Consider the following 23,668-nt stretch of genomic DNA (forward strand, 5'->3'; position numbering starts at 1 on the left):
TCGATAGTGAGCTAGGTCGATAGTGTCCAACCATCATAGTGCCATCGATAGCTCTCCACCTCTAGTACACACAAAAAAAAATAAATAAAAATAAAACTTATACAATAAACGATAATACGGAGGCAAAAGGCGCGATTGTCGCCGTGTCGTGCTAGACAAATCTAGGAGAGCAGCGGCGTTGATACCGCGCGATGGCTATGTTGACGCGTTTGACCAGCAGTGGCACCACAACCGTGGCTGGCGCTCCTGGCTCCCCGAAGGGTCTGCAGCGTTTTCAGAATTATATCGCTGCATTTCTGTGGCCGGGAACGCAACGCCAGCAGCGCAAGTCGACGCAGCTGGACGCCATTGATTGCTTCACCAACGATTTGGTCAGCCGCAAGACCCAGAAATGGGAGGAGCTGCGCGACAGTCTGATGCACAAGCAATCGCCCGCTCTGGAGGCAGACGCCAACAGCAATGTGGCAACGGGAGCAACAGGAACTGGGGCAGCCAACACCAGCTTCAGCCAGAACGTGGGCCTCATGTCCAAGGGGATGATGAGTGATCTGAAAGCGCTGCGTTCGCCACAGCTGGGCCTGGACATTCGATCGTTGTCGCAGCCGCAGCTGGACAACCTTCTGATGGCCACTCTGGAGATCAAGAACAAGCTTGACTTTCTCTACTTGATCAGGCAGTGCATTCGCTGTAACCTGTTGCCGTCCAACGAGGTGTTCATCACCTGCCTCAAGTACTTGAGCACGCAGCGGAAGCTGCAGCAGCTGGAGGCACTGGCGGATACCTGCCGCCAGCTCAAGCATCCATTTGCCAACACCTATGCCGACTTGGCGCCCTTCAAGGCCATTGCCCTGTGGAACAATGGCAATGCGGAGGTAGCCCTGATGACCCTGCATCGTGGCTATGGCGTCAGCATGACCACCGAGGAGGGACGCCGCATGATTCGGACCGCCTTTCGCACAATATCCGAGGAGACGCTCGCCCAGAAGAGCGAGGCTGTGCTGGTGTCCCTCATGGATGTGGCCCGTGCCATTCATCGCGAGCACAAGGACATCTTTGTGGTGGCCTGTGTGTGGAAGCAGTGCTTCGTCAGCGACTGGTTCTGTGACCAGAAATCGGCAGGCGAACTCCTCGAGCACTACAAGGAGCTGCAGGAGTTGGTGGAGCGACGGTAAGTAGGGAAATAAACAACACAAAACCTTGTAACCAAATCCGATTCTTTTCATCTGTGCAGGGCCAATCCGCTGTGCTCTTCATTCCTCGGTCGGAACAATGTGGATGCAGTGCACCGACTGATTGAAGTCTATCTGCAGCACCAGCAGCGCTCGGCCTGCGCCAGTTGCCTCAGTTTGCTCTTCAACTATCAATGTGAGTGGGAGCCACTGCCCGGCGATCTGTCCACTAATTCTGGGTTACGTTTTAGATTTGCGCAAGGATCTGCGTGCGTGTGCCGAGATAGTCAAGTCGTGCAGCGAGCTGGAGATGCCACTGAATGAGCTGCAGAACGAGCAGTTCCTCAGCCTGTTCCTCGATCAAAGCGATCCCATTGACACGGCCCACGGTGCGACAGCCGCCAAGTACAAGACACCAAAGTCCTTCCAGTACAAATTCTAGGGCCCCATTCTGGTCATTTGCAGTTCTAGTTGTAGTTGTAGCATGGCCGTTGTCATCGTAGCACAAGTTGCACCCCAAAAGCAATATGCATTCTCCTCCTACCATAAACACGCAGAGTGTAGCGTCAGCAGCGTCCTCTTTAATAAATGTTATTTAATGTCAGGTTCAATTGTCGCCAGCATTGGGCAGGTTTCCCTCTGGCAGCTGCGCCGCCTGCAGTCCTATGCACTCGTAGCAGCGCGAGATGAGATGATTGCCACAACGATGAGCCAGACACTGCTGGCAACGCGTGCGCGCCTTTGTCTCCCGCTTTTCCTTGGAACAGGACTTGCAGCGTCGGTGTTTGTCTCCATACCGATGGGACAGACTGACGCCCTGCGGCAGGGCGGCCTGCGTCAGATTGATTACGCCCACGCTTTGCGCCTTCTTGGCCTCCAGCTTCACCTCGTTGAGCAGTCGCTGCGTGGATTGGCCCAGTATTTCGCAGATCTGAAGTCGCATCCCCAGCGTGGTTGTCGTGCAGCGTCTCTTAAGCCGTCGCTGCAGCCGCTGCTGGCTGAGAAAGAGTCCCAACTGCCTCTGGAAGTCACGCTGCTCCATTTTGGCGTCGCCTTTGAGTGAGAGTCGCAGGAGGACCCATGCATTGAAGGCCGCTGTGTTGAGCACGAGATGTAGCAGATTGAGGAACGTGTGGGCTTTCTTCTCCTGGGTCGCGGGCGTGGCAAACTTTGTGCTGTATCGCTGCGACTGTTCATTGAACTGTTGGCAAGTCTGATAGGTGAGCAGGAAGGCCTGTGTTGGATCCACTTCCGGGCTGACGCCACAGCAGAGCAGGGCTTTGTTATAGTAGGGAATTAGTTTGGAGGACTTGTGGTAAACGATGTGTGTGTCGGGTGTGGGCCACAGCTTGGGCCTGTCTGCCGCTGTGGCCTCCATCACTCCTATCGAGCTTAGCTGCGATTCCAACAGCTCCTGGCATTGGGACAGACTAAAGTAGTTGGGTCCCAGCGTAACATTCCTTGCTGTCGTCTTGTAGTCGCAGATCAGTTTTTTCACTTCCTTGTTGATGGACTGGCGCTGTGTGGTGGCCGAGGCATTGGCCATGTACAAGGTCTTGGCATCGCAACAGAGCGCCAGTCTCGCATTGGCCACACAGCAGGGCACCTCATCGACTGCCAGCCAGCCGCTGCAGCCGTAATATGTGCGGGAGTTGATTATCAGCTTGTGCCAGAGCCTCTTGGCCTCCGACCAGCTGTTGACTTCGCTAAGGGACTCCGATATGTATTGGAATCGTTGGAATGTCATCGTGCCACGGAATATGGCATTGCCCAGTTCCACGGTCCACAGCTCCTCCAGCGGCCCATTGTACGTGCCGTTTCTGAAGACGCCACACAAGTAGGTCAGCCCCAGGAAGGAGCGCAACTCGACAACATCTAATGGACGTTGGTGGAGGGATTGGCCGGTTTGTTTGCGCAACTTTTCGTTGATGTGGCGCAGCAGGAAGCGCAGCATTTCATCGTCAAACATGAGTATCCAGGATTCAACGGCATTGGTGACGGTGACGGCGGGTCCCTTGCCAAACGCCACGTGTCCCGGCAAGGGCAGCTGCTCCATAGGCGGCATTGTCGGGCGATCCGCAGACCACTTCAGTCCACTGGGCGATTTGAAGCTGCAGTTTTTGGTTGAAGGACGTCCACGTCCTCGCTTAACGGCGGTTCGCCCCGTTCCCGCAGGCTTCTGGTCCTCGATGGTCAGAACGTCGCTCTCCTCAAAGCGCCACCGGAAAGGGTCTGCAGCGGCTGTAACCTGCAGGGGATCCGAGTCCTCGGCGCTCCATTTCAGTGGAGCGACAGCAGCCGCAGGGAGCTGCTCCGGCTCCTGCATTTCCACATCGCTTTCCTCATCGCCGCTGCTTTTTATGTTCGCCAGCAATTCCTCGTCCAACGCCAGGAATTCCTCTTCCATTTTGCGCTCAATCAAATTGAAACGTTTTGCAACACTACACTATAACTTTGCGTTAAGTGATTGTGAAGTCTAATTACACAAATAGGTTAATTGAAATTAATGATAATTTGTTGTATTCATTAACGATGTGTTTAATAGCATTTAAGCAGCGTTTTGGCTGCTATAAAAAACCAAAACAAACCCTGACAGCGTTTGCCAACACCAGCAGCTACCGTAATTCTCCTCTCCTCTCTCTTTGCCTCTTCGGATGTATTCGGTTTTTGTTGCTGCCACCGCTGCCTGCTGCGGCGTCGTCGTCTTGGAGGTTATTAACAATTGAAATAGTGCAATTAAACACAATTGGACGATATTTGCGTACCGCCGCTGAAGAACCGAGTGGCCGTTGTGGACGCGCGCGATGAGTTTGTCAAAATAATTCTGCTAAAAGTGTCAATTTGACATGTTATATGTCATGGTCTTCCCATTCGATACCAAGTAGCCCCGTGACTATCGATACCACACATACTCGATTGGTGGAAACAACAATTTAAAGTTCGTTTTTCGTTCCCAACACACAATGAAAAGCGAACAATCAAGTAGGCTGCAAGGAGTGCCAAGATTTTGGGCCAAAGCATGCCCCAGCATTTGTGTCCTATCAGAAGGCTGTGCATTCAGCTAAAAAAGTTAGTTTTAACCAAAAGCCCGAGCTGTGAGCAGCAAAAATATTTTTGTTAATCGCCAACAACAAAATTCGGATTAAATATACTAATTTTTTTCACAAGTAGATCGCATAAATATTAAAATTCGAGTTGAATTCGGGCAACTCTAATTTTTACGCGTTTTTTTTTCTTATTTTTCTGTTGAGCTTTGAGAATGATTTCGCCAGATAATGAGGAGGTGAACCTGGTGCTGGATCACCAGGTGCGTAGGAACATCCAGAACATGTACCAGGCGAACATGTCTGATGGCCGAGTGGCAGCCGAACGCGAACGCGAACGCTTCGTGTCCGACTCTAGTCTGGACCATGACCAGGAGTCGATGAATGCATTGGACACCCTCTCCGCCGATGGCATTGTGGAGGAGGATCCCGAACGCAGCACCGACCAGTTGATGGTGGACAACAGTGAGCTGCAGAACTACCACGAGATGATAATGGAATCCGATCACGAGCACATCGACTTCAACGGGTCGCTGCGCAAGCGTCGCGGCAACCTGCCGAAGCACTCGGTGAAGATTCTGAAGCGCTGGCTCTACGAGCACCGCTACAATGCCTATCCCAGCGATGCCGAGAAGTTTACGCTGGCCCAGGAGGCCAATCTGACGGTGCTGCAGGTGTGCAACTGGTTCATCAATGCGCGCCGCCGCATCCTGCCCGAGATGATACGCCGCGAGGGCAACGATCCGCTGCACTTTACCATTTCGCGGCGTGGCAAGAAGACCAGCCCCAATTCATCCATGCTCCAGTTGGGAGCAGCCAATCAGATCTCTGAGGCAGGCAGTCCTATCTCCGAAGTGGTAAGCAATGACATTCCTCACCTTCCTGACTGCCACTGTTGTGTGTCTCTTTTTGCAGTTTGTTGGCGCCACCGAGGAAGTGGATGGTGCGGGCGAGGCCCATCAGGGAATCGCCAATGTGCTGACCAACTTTGACCAGTACGTGAGGACACCGAACGGGCAGGTGCTGAAAATGGAACCGGAATACGACGAGAGCGTCATCTACAGGTACTGCAAAGGGACAACCCTTTTTGATCAACTTGGACTACTCCCTACTCCCCCCCAAGCTGGCAGCAGGCCGTTGCAAACAATCCCATGGGCTTCCAGAGTCTCCACTCATCGCTGCAAGCAACCATTATAGATAAGATACAGGCCTTTCAGATGCGCAAAGCAGCTGCGCTGGCCGCCAGCAGCAACGGTGCCCTAAAGCCATTCAGCAGCACATTTCGGCAGATGCCGCCAGAGTTCGAGGAGGAGAAAAAGCCAGGTCCAATTAGGCGCGGACGCAAACGTACGTCGGCGGCTCAGTCCTCAGAAGCAGGCAAAGAAATTGTTCAGAAACGAAAGGAAGCCGAGCCTGGGAAGTCGGCCAAGAGAGGCAAAGGGATGGGCCCTAGGTACAGCGGGGCAGTTGCAAAGCATATTGGTGGACTCCTTATCATAAGCCTGACTCTAGGACTCCAGTGTGGCTAATCCTCCTGCTTCTCATCCACAGATCCGAGGGCGAGGAGAGCGCTCAGGGCTACGAGTCATGCGAACCGAACAGCGAGGGTGAAGTCCGCTTCGAGACCTCCGACGACTGGCAGTCCGTGATGAAGTGAGTAGAGCCAAACCACTCTAGGGTTTCTTAACGTTTCTTTCTTTCCAGAACCGTCTTCACCACGGAGGAGGTCGCCACCAGCAGCGCCGCAGCCACAGCCAATGCCCCAGAGGCTGCCAACAGCAAGCCCCTGATTTCCATAAATACAATCTCCAAGCGTGAGCGTATGTTTCAAGCATTGAGTATCGTGAATAGCGTTTCAAAGTAAATGAATTTGCGTACCTTTCAGCCAAGCCAAAGGTTGTGGTCACTAGGAACGATCTGCGACATCCAATCGTTGCCGAGTCTGCGGCAGTGACAAGCAGCTCCAAGCAGCTGGAGCGGTCCCCCGAGGAGGTTGACAACAGTCAGAGCCAGTCGACACCGCCACCACAGAGTAAGAACCAGTGGAGCATTCATTTGTGGCTGTAATTATTATAATTTAATCAACTTAACTGCAGATCTAAGTCGAGAGCAGCGGGACAAGTACAAGTGTCTCTATTATCTGGTGGAGACTGCCATGGCAGTGCGTCACAACGATCCCGGACAGGAGGAGGGTTTTGCTTATCTGCGCAACTGAAGCCCCACACCACTAACACTCCACAAAAACACAACACAACCCAAGAAGAACATTAATATTCTGATTTAATGCAAATTGGCAAAGCTAATTACTGGAGCAGAGCTAGGGAAATTGATAGGATACACACACAAATGGTACAAAACATTAGATCAATTTTAAATCGCATCGCAATTTGCAAATGTCAATCAAGAAAAAGGAGACCCATTTGCGGGAAGCATTGAACCAACCAATTACTTGGTTAGCTACTATGATTATGTGTAATATGAATATCTGTTTACTATTATGTATAATTATGTATATGTTAGTTATTAATCATTTCCAAATATAACCCAAACCACACCAGCATGCATTGGTGCCATATACATATGTGAGTGCAGTGATTTGAATCGCGCGGTCTCTGTGTGAGTATGTTTCAGTATTTTCTGTTGTTTGGTATTTTCGTTAAACAAACAACAGGTATTAATCGGCTTTCACCATACGGTCAGTCGCCGATTTTGTTTTTTGTTTTTTTTGCAAAAAATATAAAATGTTTGCCCCAAGCTCTTTTTAATTGTTTCAAAACCCAAGCCCCCACGTGTGCGGGACGTGCAATAAGTATTAAATTTAAAAGGCATATAGTATCTGCCAAGTGAACGACTGAAACCCAAGCAATAACCAACACGAAATAACAGTTACGCGCCGCAGAATCCGCATCCAGACAGATTTTCCACACCCCCTCCTTACCACCGCACCCTCAACTCTTTCGATTCGATTCGATCTGTCGTCGTGTGCAGTTTGTGAAGGAATTACAACATGATTTAAGTTAAATGAAAGATGTAATATGTGCAATAAGTAATCTGTCTGCGGCACAGAAACACGCTAAGCAATAACCACCACAAGTGTGCTGCCACATATTCTTCCCCTCGCATCGGCAGCGGCCACACCTGCACCAGAACCAGCACCAACACCCTAGGATCCTCATCCTCACACCCACCATCGTCCACTTATCCACGTCTAGCCTCCCTCCGCTTAGGCCTGGCGACGGAAGAAATCAGGACATGCAAAGAGCATTCCAATCCACAGTAAGTCTCCACTCCTCGCTGCCTTCGTTTTTCTTTGCGTTTGTGGGGAACGGAGTGTGTGTGTTTGTGTGTGTGTGTGTCAGAGTGTGTTTTGCGGTAGGCAGGCAGGCTGGGCAATACGTGTGTTGGCATCTTTTTGGCTATTTGCACTTTTACTTTCGGTTTTTGCGCTTTTCCATTGTTGCTGGCTGCGGCAGTAGCTGTAGCCTGGCCCACTTCTACATGCCCCGACACACGCCACTACACACTCCCATTATTGTTTGCTTTTTGGGGTGCTATCTATCGTGGCTGGGCTACTGGTTACGGCAGTTCGCATCCATCGCCTCTGGAGACGACAGTTTGCGGCACCCCAGCTACTGGATGCTGTTTAGCGGAAGCGATACACGATTATAACAGTGGTTTGTGCCCATAATATATGAACATTCATATGCATACATGTGTTGTGTATGTGTGTGTGCATTTTTATTTCATTTCTGTTTTTTTGCTTATCAGCTAAACGCTCGTGGCGGACTCAGCAACATATCATTCGAATTTCGAAATTCTCTTATCGTTGAGTTTGTTTTAATGCATTTCACATTAAAATCCACTGAAACAATAGTTGCAGCTAATTACAGACATTACTTTTATCTGGAAACCCTCTTAAAAACCTGTTTTTTTTTTGAAGCTAAGTAATTTGAAGCAAAATTAAAGTATTTTCACTACCTGAATTCGACCGCTGCTTCGATTGATTATAAGAATCCATTTTAAACCACATAACAGCCTTTTCTTACATCAATTTATATTTCCTAATGACAATTAGACTCTTTCCATTGGTCGGTAAGGGCATTAAAACCCTAGAAGATTATCTCTCTCCCTTTAGAAGATATATTTAAACCGAATTTTTAGGTCATAATTGTCAAATGGTATAGTCGATTGGAGTCTATTTTTAAGCACGTGCCAGCAGTACATAATGATGCTTCTGTGGATGATGCCAGCAAGCACCACTGATGATGACACACTCCTACAATAAGTAGTTCGAGTGCTTTTGGCAGGGGAGCACAACATTTTAAGCGACAATTTGCAGTAATTATAAACATGAGAGAGGAAAGCCAATTGTATGGGCATGTGCTTGGATTGTTCACACCAACGACGACGACGACGACAACGACACCTGCCCCCAATCCACCTCGGACGCCGCTGCCGACTGGTCGGCGGTCCCCTCCCCTGTGTGTGTGCATGTGGGTCCCACTCTCTCTGGCTCTCTGGTTTTATTAATAAATCGAAGCAGGCGAACGAGAGCTGCTCAGCCAAGGGTCAAACGGCGATGCGCAGTTTGCGGCATTCCCAACCCAGCCACCCACCATGCCTCGTGCTCCCAACCCCATGCTCCATGCCCATGCCGTCATTCTGTTCTGCTCGGTTCAGGTCTCATTTTCATTTTCAGTTCCCTTCTATTCAGCTCTCGTGCGCTCTATTTTGTTTGGCCTGCACACATGCACATTATCTGGCGTCTAGCGCTCTCTTTTCTGTCTTTTTTGATACCCCCTCAGCAGGCTAGCATTCAGGTATGGTAATTTTGCAACATGCTTTGACACTACAGAGCCTATAAATTATGTTTATTATTTATCAGCAGCAACAGCAGAGAGAAGACATTTCTCTTATTTCCATTTTCCCATGGACAGCTTATAGTTTTGGTATCGTAGAACCGATTGAACATAGAATCGATGGTGTAATTAATGAAGGAACGTTCTTATAGGGTATTTAAAGCTTCGATGCCAATGCTTAGACCTCTTTGTGCTTTTTTGCTGCGGCTGCGGCTGCGACTGCCACTCTGCTGCTGTGCTGTGGGGTGCTGTGTCGTCTACTGTGCCTCAACTTGTTGTGCCACTAACGTAGCGCATCACATTCAGTTTGCAATTATCAACAAAGCGCGCGCCTCCTCCCGACCCGGCTGAATCGTACACTCGTATTGCCAACGCCAACCGCAAGGAAATCTCTTTGGCATGGCCATAAATAATACGATATTCGGGTTTTATGGTTTATTGCCGACACAACTCACATGAAAATTTACCAATTTTTTTATACAGAATAATGCTGCTGACACGACGGTATGTGGGTGAAGTGGGTTTCAGGTTAGCTGTAAAGTGGTGTGCTAAACGAAATCATGTCGGAAGTGAAATAAAACGCAAGAATCAAAAATCACAAGAGGATTATGAATATTTGATTGGGGTCAAGTAGGATTTGCCATGAAAAAAGTGCCTTAAAATCACTTGCAAAACGCCGCTTAGACTTTTACATCGATCCAAGCATAATTACATTCGATTATATGGCTGTTCGCCCTGAACCCTGCACCCGCAGTTCCTCCACACACCGCCCCGCGGGCAATTCATGGTTGCATAAATGCGGGACCTTTATATCCCCTTCCTTCCAGTGAAATTGTGGATAATTATGTGCATCTAACAAGTTTGTTTTTAAAAGAAAGAAGAGAAAGAAGTATTATTCTCTCTAACCACTGTTTCGCCGCACAAACAATAACAAAAACACCACTCACGGCAAATGCGATTTTGATACTCTTTCTAAGAGTGTGACGACTGTAACTCCCATTTAAAATAGGGCTGCAGCTTTTAGTGTTCAAAGTTCGAGGTTAAATATCAGCTTGATAGTTAATTTATTCATTTCACTGCCAACTTTTACAAGTGAGGACATCGATAAGTCGTTGTGGCTTGTCTATCTCTAAATTATATTTTTCTCTTCCTTGCCTACAGTTGCTTCGCTGTCCTTTATGCAAATGATCTAGACAGAGACGGTAGACATAAAAGCCCCGTTGTCTGTCCCGTTGGCCCATGGCTAAGTACAGAGTGACCGGGTCAAATAGAAGAAGGAGTGAGCGAGATAGCGGGTATTGTCTGTTCTGTTCTTTTCCCGCTTGTTAGTCACCGTCTTTGACGATTTGTTTGTCATTCGTCGCCCTGCTTTCGTTTTTCTGTTTTCCTTTTCGTTCTCATTTCGCTCTTTTCTACTCTTAGGGATAGGCGAATGGGAGGCATGGGCGTATAATACAAAATCAATGGAATTGCGTTCGGTGTAGCAAAACACAAAGATAATATTATTGTAATCGTACTTATTAGGGTTAAGGCCGCCCGATCAGCGACTGTTGCTCTTTCCATTTGTTGTTATCTTTTTTTATTGATATTCTGGCCTGAAACGAACCTTTACAGGGATATGCATAATGGCTTAACACTAGAAATTAGGTTTATTTGTTTCTTTATAATTTCTTAGCTTACAAAGGAGAGTGAGAGAGGGGGTAAGATCCTGTTTTAGGCAGAGATCCAAAAAGATCAACAAATTAAGGTGCATGTGAAGTGAATCTGAATACAATTGATCTTGTAGGGATGTTCTCTATCTTTAATAGAAGAAAATATTGTACCAAAACTGAAAGTAATCCATGAGATTAAACAATAACAACAACGAATCTTACTCATTCTGTGAGATCAGTTAAACCTGATTGACTATCAAACTAAAGGAACTACAAACGGATTACCTAGTGCGTTGAGTAAACCAAACAAATACTTTTGCTATTTCACAGCTGTCCAAAGAGAGTGCCATCTTATTCCATAATTAAAGCACATTTGTGATCTAGGTATCCATAGATTATTTATAGCTAACTCAAGCTATGATCTTCCAAGAAATCCTCGGACAGTGCTCCTACACATAGCCACTGGACTCGAGCTTCAGGGCGCCCTCATACGTCGGCAGACCCGATCTGTCAATGATTTTGCTCATGTCCATGCTGATGAAGCCGTTCTCATTGATGCTGCTCAAATCCTGCTCTAGACTGCCACTCGGCTGCTCTTCCTCATTTGTGACCGATGGCGTGGCTGCCGCAGCTGCGTTGTCATTTTCATCGGTGACAGCGGAGATGGCTGTGGTGGTTGTCTCGTTGATTGCTTCCTGTGTTGCGGGTTGGATATTTCCATTTGCCTCATCGGATAGCAGGGCCTCGCCAATCATGTGGTTGCCGTTTCCATCCTCGTTGTCGCTGTTGTTGGTGCAGGGGCAGGGACTTGTTGCCGGCTCAGCACCCTCCAATACTCCATTCTCATTGGCTTCCTCTGACGGCACCTCTCTGCTCCTCATGGATCCGCTTTCCACAGACATGTCACATGGGTTGACCTCATCTTCCGCCTCGTAGCGGAACTTGCCGCACAGTGGACAGCCGCGTCGGTAGTGACTGTGCTGATGGCTCTGCTGAAGGTAGCGGCGCCCCAAGGTGTTTAGCCCGAAGCTCTGCTGACCGCCGTGCTTTCTGCCTTGGAGGGCCAGCGGCACCGCTGGTGGCAGCGTCATTGATGGTGGCTGCAGCGTCTCCATTTCCAGGCAATGTCCGCGTCGGGCGGCAACCGCAGCCGCACCTGCATTCCACATATTCTCCATTTCCGTGGCATTCCACATGCTCTCCACCTCCGCCCGCTGCAGGGAGCAGCAGGATTGGGCGTTAAGTGCCAGCTGCAGTTGCTTATTGACCAATGCCCCGCCTCCGGCTGCTCCTCTGATTCCTCCCGATCCACTGGCCAAGGCATCCACACTGCCATCGGGTGTGCCTCGACTGCAGCCACCCACAGCCCCTTGATGGTGGTGGGTGTTGATGTCCAGGGACGATCGATAGCCGGGCGGTGGCGAGACGCGCTGCATTAGGATCTGCTGCTGCTGCAGCTGGATCTGCTCCAACTGCTGCTGGTGCTGCTGTTGTTGCTGCAGCAATTGTTGCTCGTGCAGCACCACCGCATCGTAGGAGGGCGGTGGCTCGTGGTGTAGGGTCGGTATAACCGAGAGTCCGTCCGTGGAGTCGCCCATGAATAGTCCAGATGTCTCGTAGCACTGCAATGAAGAGTGAAAAGCGTTAGTCATGTTGCAATATCCTCGAAAATTAACGAATATCTATCCCTCCTTCCCTGCCAGAACTGGATGTAATTTACTCCGCGATCAAATAAAAAAGTTTAAATTGCACACATCATAAATTTAGTCGCCCATCTGCCCCTGCAGCCTATCATCATCCACTGCCCCACCAGTTCTACTGCTGTCTACAGCACTTTTTATCCCAATCCCAGTCCCTCCTCCTGCTGCTGCAATGGGAGAACTGTCCACAGTTGACATTTTTTGCGGCAGGACAGGCTAACGTTGATTTACGCTGAGCCGCCATCTGCCTTTTGCCGTTCTTCTTTCGGGCCATCTCCCAGTGGGCCAACAAACCACAATGATCTGACGGATGGCAGTGTTTGGTGTCGTGGGTGGTGGTGGTGGCAGTGGTTTCTCTTTGCTTGTAACTTAATAAAGCCTAGGGCCAAGTGAGTGCGGCCTCTAATGGCGGCTTCCAAGTGCCGCCGCCGCCGTCACCCTATTTGTGGCACTTGCAAGCGGCGCGCCTGACGTTGGAGGCATCAGCACAAACCGAATGTCGCGCCCTTTTTGTGCTCTGGTCAAGTCACTTGTTGTTGTTGGCACCTGTTAAATTTGCCGCATAAATATCCATTACCTCCCACTTCTTCTACTCCTACCATCTTATTCTGCCTCCTTCTGTGCCACTTGCTGTCTTACTTTGAAACTGTCGCCTTGAAATGTTGGCTTAAACTTGAAACCGGGCCACTGGCAGGAGGTCGAAGGGGAACAAGTCTACCTGACCACGAATGTCTAGCCGATTCTTGTGGCCATACTAATTTATTTATACTTTGGCCAATTGGAAAAACGTCCACTGATTGTGATTCGTGGTTCTCCAACTATTAGGATTTGACATTTCAACTGCTAGATCATTAAATCAGTGAATATAAGATTAATAGAAGATTGTCGGGCATATTTGATGAGTAATTCTTTTGAGTAAATCTTTTAGATTGGACATTACAAGTATATCATAATTTTATAATATAACAATCAAGAGTAAAGTAGTGGGAAGCTGTTTATGAAATGCAGTGCCATAAATTCCACAGCTCTTTTCATTTGAAACTTTCTTCACCATTCATTTGAGAGCAGCTCCGCAAATAGTTCACACTATAAATAACATCTAGTAGCATTGATTTCTACTCAATTCCCAATCATGGCTTTCCTTCACTTGTATTTCTTAAATTAATTTTGTTGCACAATTAGTGCCCTGAAGCATTCCAATCAATTGCAACATCATTCCCTCACTGAACCATGGCCTTTGATAATGTATCCTTTGCCCTGAACCACTAGGGGGTGTCAATGACTGGGGGGGCAATGCAGTTGTAAACTCACCTGCTCAACGCTATAGATTTCCATGTTTGGATCCGTCTCCAGCCATTGATGCTGCTGCTGCCTGTAGGCGGCCTCCGTTCGCTTTTTGATATTGCGGTGGCAACAATAGCAGACGACGCACAATATGGTTGTCACCAGGGAGAGCATGGCCCTGCAACAATAACAACCCAGAAACACGAAATATGTATGTACATTGCAAATACAATAATAACCCATGTGCCAAAGGATACAACATCCAGATACAGCCACATATGCATGTAAATATGTAGAAGTCTGCTTGGTGGTTGAATGAGAATGGAATGAGAATGGAATTGATTACCATAATAGATAATGGCTATAATAATGATAATATTATTACAATTTTTGGACATCTATTAATTCTGCTGGACAAATTTCACAAATGCTCATTGTGTCTTGTCTGAGTGTGTGTTTGTGTGTGTTTTTGTGTGTGTGCATGTGTCCTTTTTGGACGCTCTCTGCTTGCGTATTGATAACATAAATTCCTTAAACAAATTATTTGGGTCCTCTGCCTCTCCAACCAAGTCTAACCTGATGGATATTACCCATAATTGTGTCACTCTATTGTAGTTTTAATTAGAATAATGCAGTTATTGTTGTTTAACATTATAGCCCGGGCTTTGGGGTTGTGCTGTTGGACTGATGTATGTAATTTGTGTGCAACGAATAAAGATAATTTTCTCGTTGCAACCAATGCTAGAATGACCCTACAAGAGGCAACCAACTGTTGACTAAAATTAGTTTTTGTGGGCCTAATTCATTTTAGATTAAACACACAAAACGTGAAAACAAAAATCATTACCAAGAAGCTTTCTAAAATACTTGAAAGCCATTCAGCTTTTAACAACATCATTTTCTGAGACATTGAAAGCTTTTATCTTCAATAAACACATAAATTCAATTATTCTAATAGTTTTTGATACTTGTACCTGGGGACTTGCCCCCGTATTTAATTTGAATTATTTTCCCTTGTCGCTTTTCGATGGCCTGCAGCTCTGATGGTAATGGCCTCAACGCTTGACTTGGATTTACCATCGCTTTTATATAGTATTTCTTTGCCAATAAATTACCATTCCCTTAGCTTCCCTGTCCTAGAATCGTTGGAGTATCATCGTCGTGATTGCCAGTTATCGAATTTCCCTTTCAGCCTCGCCGTTGAAGAACTTGTGTCCGATTATACCCAGTGATTACCCACGGCTAGAGGTTCGCACAAATCTGTTACACAGAAGACAAGCCACTGACGTCACTTAATCCACTTTAGGATGCAACAATATGATGTCCCACTTGTCTGTGTGTGTGTGTGTGTCTGTCCAGTGTTCCGCTGGCTCATCCTGTCCTCCTTTGAGCTGCCTTTGAGCTGTTCACTTTCCTCGCTTCACGCAATTTCTCGCATGTCAACAGTTCATTAAGGGGCCGCCTTTTAGTCCATTCACTGTATCAAAGGACGGGCGGATAGAGACACGTTGGAGCTGGCGTTGTGATGTCCCCCTTCTACAGATTGTTTTTATTCGAGCTATTTTCAATGAATCGCCAAAGACAATCGATAAAAATGTAGTTAAAATTAAGTTTTCGTTCGTTTTGTGGCGCGCGTGATGTTTACAGACATCAAAAATACATATAACAAATACACTATAAAAGTCTGTTGACAATTCATGGTTCTTAGTCCTTTTTTTTGGGATATTTTTCGGTTAACCCAATTGCTTGAGACACAGCTCATGTTGCACACAAAAAGTGACAGAAGGATTCGCTGCTGGGGTGAGGATTTCACCCGAAAAAGAAGCCGGAGAAGCGGATAAGCGCAATTATAATTATTATGTCCAAAAATGGTGGAAAGACTGATGTCACTCAGTCTTGCTTGCAGGCGCATAAAATGTTGATGTTTATTAATTTTCATCTCCGACTCATAAATCAAGCTTGTGGCATGATCTATGAGTGTTGCTGCAATGTTACCCTTATTGTTATGTGTGTGTGTGGCATTATCCATCTAAGAGAATGTGTCTACAATTACGGCAATTTCTGTAGCCATTTAAATTTAATTTACGAGCACATTTTTCATGAAAACTCTGAATTATGTTGGCTTTGATGCATGCCCCAAGAAGTATACTGTAGAATTTTTGATTAGCTCAAGGGATCCTGCATCCTCGAAGTTCTCCAACATTTCTGACAGAAATCAAGAGTGAAGGAAGGCACCATTAATATTTCGTAAATAGTGAGCAAAACTTTGCAATCTCTGATTTGTCAGACACTCTTCCGCATTTCCCCCGTGGCACAGACATCTCACCTGGTTGTACCCTTTACCCACCTTTAGCATGTGATGCATTCCCTTCCCACTGATTCACTGATTATGGGGTGTGTGTGAGGGACATGAATCTCATACATAAATATGTACGTAGGTGCATGTGACTTACCCGCCCAGCAGCAGATTCACATTCCCGTTGACAACATTTGCATATGTCTGGGGTCCGCCCGCTCCAGCTGCACCTCCTCCGCCTCCGCCTCCGACATTGCCTGCAGATCCGGAGACACCACGCTGATGATACAGACCCAAACCGCTGCTATAGAAGGTTGTAAACGATGAGGATGACGTGCTGCCATGCTCCTGAGACTGCGATTGGGAATCCTCGGCGCTGCCTGGAGCGACGGATGATGGGGCAATAGTTGTCACGGACAAGACCGTTGAGATGGTCGTTGCATTGTGCGGATTCTGTGGAGTGACCGCCGCGAGCAGCGTTGCATAACGTTTCAAAGACATTATTTCACTGTAATTTCACTGTCGATTGCATAACGATTAGCTTGGAACACACATTACAAGGCCATTAGCACGCAGACCTCCACACACGGTACGGCACACTCTCAGCGGGCGAGTGGTTCTAGTGCTAGTGCCCTAGCCCTAAGCAAGGACAAGCACAGACTTGCGAGAACTAGCCCTTTCTCTGTTCCGCGCGCGCACCAACACTAACTAACATTCGAGTAACTAGAGCTCATAGTGAGAGCGAAGGGAGCAGCAACAGCAGAAGCAGTGCGATCGATGGCCAAGGCAACTGATAAGGGCACTCCGTTACTCCCTCTATTTGGCACGCGGTGGAGCCCGTCGCGTCGCCGTGCGTCTGTGCAAATGCTTTGGTTGCGCTGCTGCAACTGGGGCCCGGCTTGAGTTTGACTTTGCTGGCTAGCTGCGAGTGTCAGTCAGTGCGCGCTGCTCTGCTCCCGTGCCGTACCGACTTGGCTTGGGCTTATCCTCTGCCCTACGCTCTGCTCGGTTCTGTTGTGTGCACGACGAAGTTGCCCAGGCAACCGAAGCGCGCCATCAACCTTCGGCTTGTGCTTTGGTTTTAACTTGCTTCGGCTCTATCTCGCGCAAGGTTTATGAATTGGAGGGTAGGGCGGTCTAGCACTTGGTCTACACTGGTTTTTCTCCCACTTAATCTCTCTTTGCGAACGCACCTGAGAATAGAGGCTGCTCGCGTGGACTGACAAACCTTTTATTAATGCACCTTGGGTTGCGGCTTCTTCTGGTTACTGCTGCTGCTGCTGTTGGTTTCTTTTGCCTTCTGTTTGCCTGTTACATGTTGCGTTGCCCATTTTTCTTTTGCTGCAGCTGTCCCGCTCTTTCGCTGCTCGTACTCGCACTCGTCGGTGGAAAAGGGTGGAGGAGAGCAGCAAGAGGCCGACAGGAACAGAGTCAACTACAAAGGCCAAGCACAGTTATTTGTATTGAGCTTCCTTTTGTAACCCATCTCTTTCATCATATCTCTCTCACTCTCTCTCTCTTCCACTGTCTGTGAGTGATTGTGAGTGTGTGCATGTGTGAGGTTCCTGCACGTTTCACATCAAATTGAGCGCCAAATGCTTTTGTACAACTCGTATGGGGGCTGTCATTATTGTTGCTGCTGCTGCTGCTACTGTTGCTGTCGTTGTGGCAACCGTGCATGCCATTTGAACAACACTTGTCGCCAACTGACATTTTTCACGGCATGCGACCATAAATAATAATGCGACTCGAAAGTCACACTGTCAGTCCCATATATTGTGGCTGGCAGCCAATACAACACAATAACTAGCTCATGCTCCTAAAATCAGACAAATCAGTTCAGAAAAAAAGTGCCACCTGTTGACAATATTCAGATGCGGCTGAGAAAACGAAAATGATTCAGTTTAAACGCATTTTTTTTGCTTCAAGAATGTATCCCACTCATCGTAGCTAATTAAATGTGTAAATAAAGATTTATTTTCCCACTGATGCATCTGAGGAAAATGTACGCTGACTTCAGTATAAACATTGTTGAAATTTTAAATATGTAAAAAATATGTACCATGTTCGCCCGCCGATACAAATGTAGAAAATTTGCATTTTGGCCACGTTTAATGGCCTGGCCATATGCAATCATCATTATAATTGCCAGCAACTGGCAACTAATTGAAATTCATGTGTAATTTGCGCAAATTTGCTTTTAATTTATTGCCCAGCACACACAGATGCCTAAAATTTTGAGTGCGAAGGTGTGCCCATTATTCGGGGGCGGCAGTGTGTCCTCCCAGTCGACAGCTGTACAGAGTCGCAGGCGGCGGGCAACGACTGCTCCAAGAACATATGTAAATAGTTGCACGCCATTTGTACCTTCTCATTCGCTCTACCTTTCTTCGCTTCTCCGTTTTTTTTTCTGTTTCTGCTTTCTCTGTTTGCTTTGCGCTCTTTGTGGATGTGTGTCTGTGTGGGGTGGGCCGCTTTTTTGACGACAGCTTTTGTGGAAGTAGAGGTGGCGACGAGCGGGAAAGGCTAGTCGACAATCTTGAAATCCGTGCGACTATGGCGGCTTAACAGTCACACGGCGTAACGGTCTCTATAGTTGTTGCCTACACCTCGAGTGTCGCGCGCGCCCTGCTGAAGAGCACGTCCCCGTCGTCGTCGTTGCAGCTCTTGTTGTTGCTGTTGTTGTTGCTACAGTTGGCGGCCGTGAATGTCGCCAAAGTTGTTACAATTTTAGTTTTCCTATCTCAATCTGTTCGCTGGCATAATTTTAGATTTGTGTAGAGGGAAATTTGTCAATTCAGGAGGAGGCAGAAGGCAGGAGGCGGCAGGTAGCAGCTGAAAAGCTACGACACATTTTGTTGTTTGTAAGTCACGCCGCCTTTCAACAGTTGGCAGCAGCAGCGGGCGACGACAGCGGTAGTGGCAGTGGCAGCGGCAGGCGGAAACGTGACTCATTAGAGCCGTGGACCACCCGTAAACACACACACACGCACGGATGGGGACGAGATGATGATGATGGATAGTTTTTGGCGCTTCTGGTCATTTAGTGGGCCACTGCGCACGCGCCAAGGGTAAGCCACGCCGAATTCCAGGGAAATGGCGAAGCCGCTGCAATGTAGGCTACATTTTATACAAATATTTTCGACAGCCACAATTAGTGTACACGTGTGCGTGTGTGTGGCATATTTCTGTGGCAACTAATGAGGCTGTCACCGTTGAGCGCCAGCAATCCTTTCTTCTTGCACCACACATTCCGCCCACCCCCTCTTCGCCACTTTTTATGCATTAATTATGTATGCCTGTTGATTTATTATTCACAGCCTTCATGGTTAATGACGGATGGAATATGAGGGTGGGTCAAGCAATCGCCATGGGCTGCCAGAAGGCAGGGTATCAAAGCCCAAAGCCATGTCACATGTTCTGCAAGATTCCTGCTTTTCTTTTTTAATCATAACACATGTGTGTGCATGTGTTGCATGTCCTGGGAAAGTATTTCATATTTTCAAATGAAACCTTAAGCGTTCCAACCCCAGCATCGATTGCCACAGTCGCACGCAAAGGTTACAGGTGTGGGTGTGCGGCAGCGAGGCGGTGCCAGGCACCAGTCAGCAGTCACCACTCACTGGTGGCAAGGTCCTGTCCGCGTTCCCTCGTCTATGGAAACTTTAAAAGTGCCACACGCAAAATCCCAGAATCATACATATAATATTTGGGTTTATGGCACTCTTACTCTTTTGTTAAGTAATTTGATTTGAAATCGATAAGAACGCATTAAATTTGATATTAAGGTTAAGGAAATTGAGGTGGGGATATGGTGTGGGGGGTTATGGTTTAGCCAAAATCCTTCTATCACCTCTTTATCTACCTTTAAAAGCAAGCCAGCTTTTAACATTCAACATAATAAAACAGATTGAAAATTTCTAGTTTATATGGAATATTGTAAAGATGTCTGTTCTTTCATCAACCCAAAGCTGCTTCAAATGTATGTATATATGTACAAATACATATACCCCATGTACATACATATATATGTATATACTCCCTATTTTGGTGTGGGGAAAGTCGCGAAAGACAAACAATTCGCAGCTAAATGGCATGTGGCAGGAAGGTCTCTTGCTTTGGGGATTTCCTTTGATTTTATCGCCAGTCAAGCCCCCAAGTCGCGAGCATTGATTAAAGTTCGAGGTGTCCTCGTTACACGACCAAAGTAGAGCAAACCGGAACGGATAGACACGCCCATGGCCCTCCCGCCCCGCCGCTCAATCCCTTAATGTGGCCTCTTATTGTTTGGTTTAGTTCCTTGATCCACGTTTGTTGTCAGGTGATGATGTCAGCCACTGGGTGGATGGATGGTTGGATGGGGCACTTGTGTACGTTGCTTTGGGGCCCAATTATTAACCGGATATCCATCTCAATTACAGCCTACGTTATCTCTTTAAGATGTCACTGGCCGTGTCGCTGCGCCGTGCCTTGCTGGTGCTCCTATCGGGCGCCATCTTCATCCTCACCGTGCTGTACTGGAACCAGGGAGGCGGCAAGACACAGGCCTACAGCGAAGCATTGGAACGCCCCCACAGCCACAAGGACGGCACTGCCTTTCCCATGTGAGTGTGAGATATTAATTAAAGAGATGAATCCCTGACTAAAACCCATGCCTCTTCATTTTACAGACCCGTGGAGAAGTTTTGGACTTACAAATGCGAGAATGACAGATGCATGCGGGTGAGCTATCATGCCGGGAAGACCGCCAAGCGTGTCTCCTTCATCACCTGTTCGATGACCTGCGGTTACGTGAACATCTGGCCGGCGCCGACAATTAAATCGCTTGTCAGCGCCCAGACAACCAGCTTCTCCCTAGAGATTGTCCAACTGGAAATGGACACGCCGCATCGAGAGGTGCGCAAGCAGCTGCAGCTCTCCTTTGACTCTTTCCTCAAGGATCTGCGCCAGATCCAGAGACTAGACTACGCGGCCAGTCCTGCTGAGATGGGCGAAAGTGAATCCTCATCGTGGTCATCGAACAACGATATGGTGGGAGCTGCCACTTCTGGCCAAAGACGATCAGGCGGTCTGGAAAGTCTGCTGGTAAAGATCAGCGTGCAAAAGTCCGGAGATGTGGACTTCAGCCTGGACAACGATGAAAGCTATCAGCTATCCACAATGAGTAAGCAAAACGAAGATTATCAGCCGATCTAAGCCTGGTCTAACATCTTCTAATTTGTTTCTAAGCGGAGAGCCATCGACTGCTGGTGGAGATCAAGGCAAACTCGTTCTTTGGGGCTCGCCACGGACTGTCGACGCTGCAGCAACTGATCTGGTTCGATGACGAGGATCACATGCTGCACACGTACGTCAACAGCAAGGTGAAGGATGCCCCAAAGTTCCGGTATCGCGGCCTGATGCTCGACACCTCACGCCACTTCTTCTCGTTGGAGGCGATCAAGAGAACGATCATGGGAATGGGCCTGGCCAAGCTAAATCGCTTCCACTGGCATCTAACGGATGCGCAGAGCTTTCCCTATATCTCGCGCAACTATCCGGAGCTGGCCGAGCACGGAGCCTACTCGGAGAGCGAGACGTACACAGAGCAAGATGTGCGCGAGGTGGCCGACTTTGCACGGATCCATGGCGTGCAGGTGATACCGGAGATCGATGCTCCCGCCCATGCCGGCAATGGCTGGGACTGGGGGCCCAAGCGGGGCATGGGCGAGCTGGCCGTGTGCATTAATCAGCAGCCCTGGAGCTTCTACTGCGGTGAGCCACCGTGCGGGCAGCTCAATCCGAAGAACAACCACACCTACCTCATACTGCAGCGCCTCTACGAGGAGCTGCTGCTAGCGACGGGTCCCACGGACCTCTTTCATCTGGGTGGCGATGAGGTGAATCTCGACTGCTGGGCCCAGTACTTCAACGACACAGATCTGCGGGGATTGTGGTGCGATTTCATGCTGCAGGCGATGGCCAGGTAGGCAGCCCATTCTCCTCTATATCCTGCTACAAATCTAGCTACTTCTGCTTTCCTTTCGACAGGCTGAAGATGGCAAACAATGGAGTCTCCCCCAAATATTTGGCTGTCTGGTCAAGCGCCCTAACCAACACCAAGTGTCTTCCAAACAGTCAATTCACGGTGCAGGTGTGGGGCGGCAGCACATGGCAGGAGAACTATGACCTGCTGGACAATGGCTACAACGTGATTTTCTCGCACGTGGATGCCTGGTACTTGGACTGTGGCTTCGGCAGTTGGAGGAGCACGGGTGAGGCCGCCTGCTCCCCCTATCGCACCTGGCAGAATGTCTACAAGCACCGGCCCTGGGAGCGCATGCGTCTGGACAAGAAGCGGCGCAAGCAAGTGAGTCTTTTGAGCATTGAAGAATACAAACAGCTAATCTTTAACCTCTTTTCAGGTGTTGGGCGGTGAGGCCTGCCTGTGGACAGAGCAGGTGGACGAGAATCAGCTGGACAATCGACTGTGGCCCCGTGCCGGTGCACTGGGCGAGCGACTCTGGTCGGATCCCAGCGATGATCATGATCTGGACATTATGGCCCCGGAGGTGTTCCGCCGCATCTCGCTGTTCCGCACCCGCCTCGTCGAGCTGGGCATCAAGGCGGAGGCTCTGTTCCCAAAATATTGTGCCCAGAATCCCGGCGAATGCATTTGATACTACCTTTAAGAAAAGTAAGTCCCAATCCAAACTCCCGATCCTTCCCAACACTCCCAACATGTGCGTTAGTTAGTTAATAGTGTAATTGTTATTTTATATACATGAAAGGCAGAAGAATATGATTAACCCGAGCTTCGCAGAAGTTTTGTGGGTCAGTTAGCGGAGTTTTGCAGGAAGCGACTGTATGAAATGGTTTCTGGCATCAACCATGACGACTCGAATTTCTTTTCGATAGAAAACCACACTCACCCATACACACAAACACATACTTAGTACAATTCAAATCGAATTATATAGCGCACACATTATATAGAAAGACGGACAGACAGACATAGAATCGGATACAGGCAGACATGACCGTTATAGGGAAACAAGTTGAAGATTACGATTACCATTAAGCGTTCATAGTTTTTAATTGTAGATTTCATACGCATTAATATACACATACACACTCACACCAACATACAGACATAGGCATAAATTCTACAGATATATAGCCTTAATTTTTAGTAACTGAAACACACAAGAATGAAAAAATGACAACTTTTTGATATTTTGAAACAAGCTTTAATCGCGGAACATCAATAATTATGTTTAAGTTGACAGCAAAATTGTATTTCTTTTCTTTGTTGATTTTCCTTTATTTTTTATTTCCTTCTTTTGTTTTAATCTAAGTTTTAATTAGATTTAAATTAGATTTTCAGTGATATAAACAATGTGACCTTAAGAAAAAACTAAAAGATACATAACAAACAAAAACAAAAACAAAATGAGAAAAAACAAAAAGCTAAAACGCAAGAAACATAGAACTAAAAAAAAAAAGCAACCTTAAGAATTAATCGTTACGACAAACCTTTTTGCACGCATTGGCACATAATTGATAAAACCTAGAGAATATTAGTAGCTAATTTTAGAATGTATCCTAAAATGGGTTTAAATGGTTTGGGGCACCTTCACAGTGTTTGTGTTTATTTTCTTTGATTTTTGCCATTTCTACATTCG

At 47.6% G+C, this 23,668-nt stretch overlaps 5 protein-coding genes across 10 annotated transcripts; 3 read left to right on the forward strand and 2 right to left on the reverse strand.

Annotated features, from left to right (window-relative positions):
• The first annotated feature begins 56 nt into the window (after window positions 1-56).
• On the forward strand, window positions 57-1,773 carry LOC117592142. Its single transcript, XM_034285697.1, has 3 exons — window positions 57-1,168; window positions 1,232-1,365; window positions 1,421-1,773. Exons 1-3 carry the CDS (start codon window positions 192-194, stop codon window positions 1,609-1,611), a joined length of 1,302 nt encoding a protein of 433 aa, XP_034141588.1. The 5' UTR covers window positions 57-191; the 3' UTR covers window positions 1,612-1,773.
• LOC117592136 lies at window positions 1,731-3,668 on the reverse strand. Its single transcript, XM_034285685.1, has one exon. It carries the CDS (start codon window positions 3,574-3,576, stop codon window positions 1,777-1,779), a length of 1,800 nt encoding a protein of 599 aa, XP_034141576.1. The 5' UTR covers window positions 3,577-3,668; the 3' UTR covers window positions 1,731-1,776.
• Window positions 3,669-3,855: 187 nt separating this feature from the next.
• Window positions 3,856-6,614, forward strand: LOC117592138. Of its 3 annotated transcripts, XM_034285687.1 has the most exons (8): window positions 3,856-4,050; window positions 4,421-5,070; window positions 5,129-5,277; window positions 5,337-5,666; window positions 5,765-5,866; window positions 5,918-6,033; window positions 6,099-6,245; window positions 6,310-6,614. In XM_034285687.1, exons 1-8 carry the CDS (start codon window positions 4,023-4,025, stop codon window positions 6,426-6,428), a joined length of 1,641 nt encoding a protein of 546 aa, XP_034141578.1. In that variant the 5' UTR covers window positions 3,856-4,022; the 3' UTR covers window positions 6,429-6,614. The 3 variants fall into 3 exon arrangements, with proteins under 3 accessions (XP_034141578.1, XP_034141581.1, XP_034141579.1); XM_034285690.1 differs by lacking the exon at window positions 5,337-5,666; XM_034285688.1 differs by lacking the exon at window positions 3,856-4,050 and having other exon boundaries at window positions 4,295-5,070.
• A 329-nt stretch (window positions 6,615-6,943) lies between these two features.
• On the forward strand, window positions 6,944-23,451 carry LOC117592135 (probable beta-hexosaminidase fdl). Of its 4 annotated transcripts, XM_034285682.1 has the most exons (7): window positions 6,944-7,489; window positions 19,572-19,577; window positions 20,426-20,608; window positions 20,675-21,168; window positions 21,234-21,969; window positions 22,035-22,353; window positions 22,409-23,451. In XM_034285682.1, the coding sequence occupies exons 3-7, from the start codon at window positions 20,445-20,447 to the stop codon at window positions 22,661-22,663; spliced, it is 1,968 nt and encodes a 655-aa protein (XP_034141573.1). In that variant the 5' UTR covers window positions 6,944-7,489; window positions 19,572-19,577; window positions 20,426-20,444; the 3' UTR covers window positions 22,664-23,451. The 4 variants fall into 4 exon arrangements, with proteins under 4 accessions (XP_034141573.1, XP_034141574.1, XP_034141571.1 ...); XM_034285683.1 differs by lacking the exon at window positions 19,572-19,577 and having other exon boundaries at window positions 7,431-7,489; XM_034285680.1 differs by lacking the exons at window positions 6,944-7,489; window positions 19,572-19,577 and adding an exon at window positions 9,401-9,576.
• On the reverse strand, window positions 10,742-16,902 carry LOC117592137. Its single transcript, XM_034285686.1, has 3 exons — window positions 16,162-16,902; window positions 13,736-13,886; window positions 10,742-12,346 (listed from the first exon to the last, which is right to left on the reverse strand). The coding sequence occupies exons 1-3, from the start codon at window positions 16,503-16,505 to the stop codon at window positions 11,174-11,176; spliced, it is 1,668 nt and encodes a 555-aa protein (XP_034141577.1). The 5' UTR covers window positions 16,506-16,902; the 3' UTR covers window positions 10,742-11,173.
• Window positions 23,452-23,668: the final 217 nt, after the last annotated feature.

Source organism: Drosophila guanche, unplaced genomic scaffold (assembly GCF_900245975.1).
Source record: "Drosophila guanche unplaced genomic scaffold, DGUA_6, whole genome shotgun sequence".
In the NCBI taxonomy this organism is placed as follows: Eukaryota; Metazoa; Arthropoda; class Insecta; order Diptera; family Drosophilidae; genus Drosophila; species Drosophila guanche.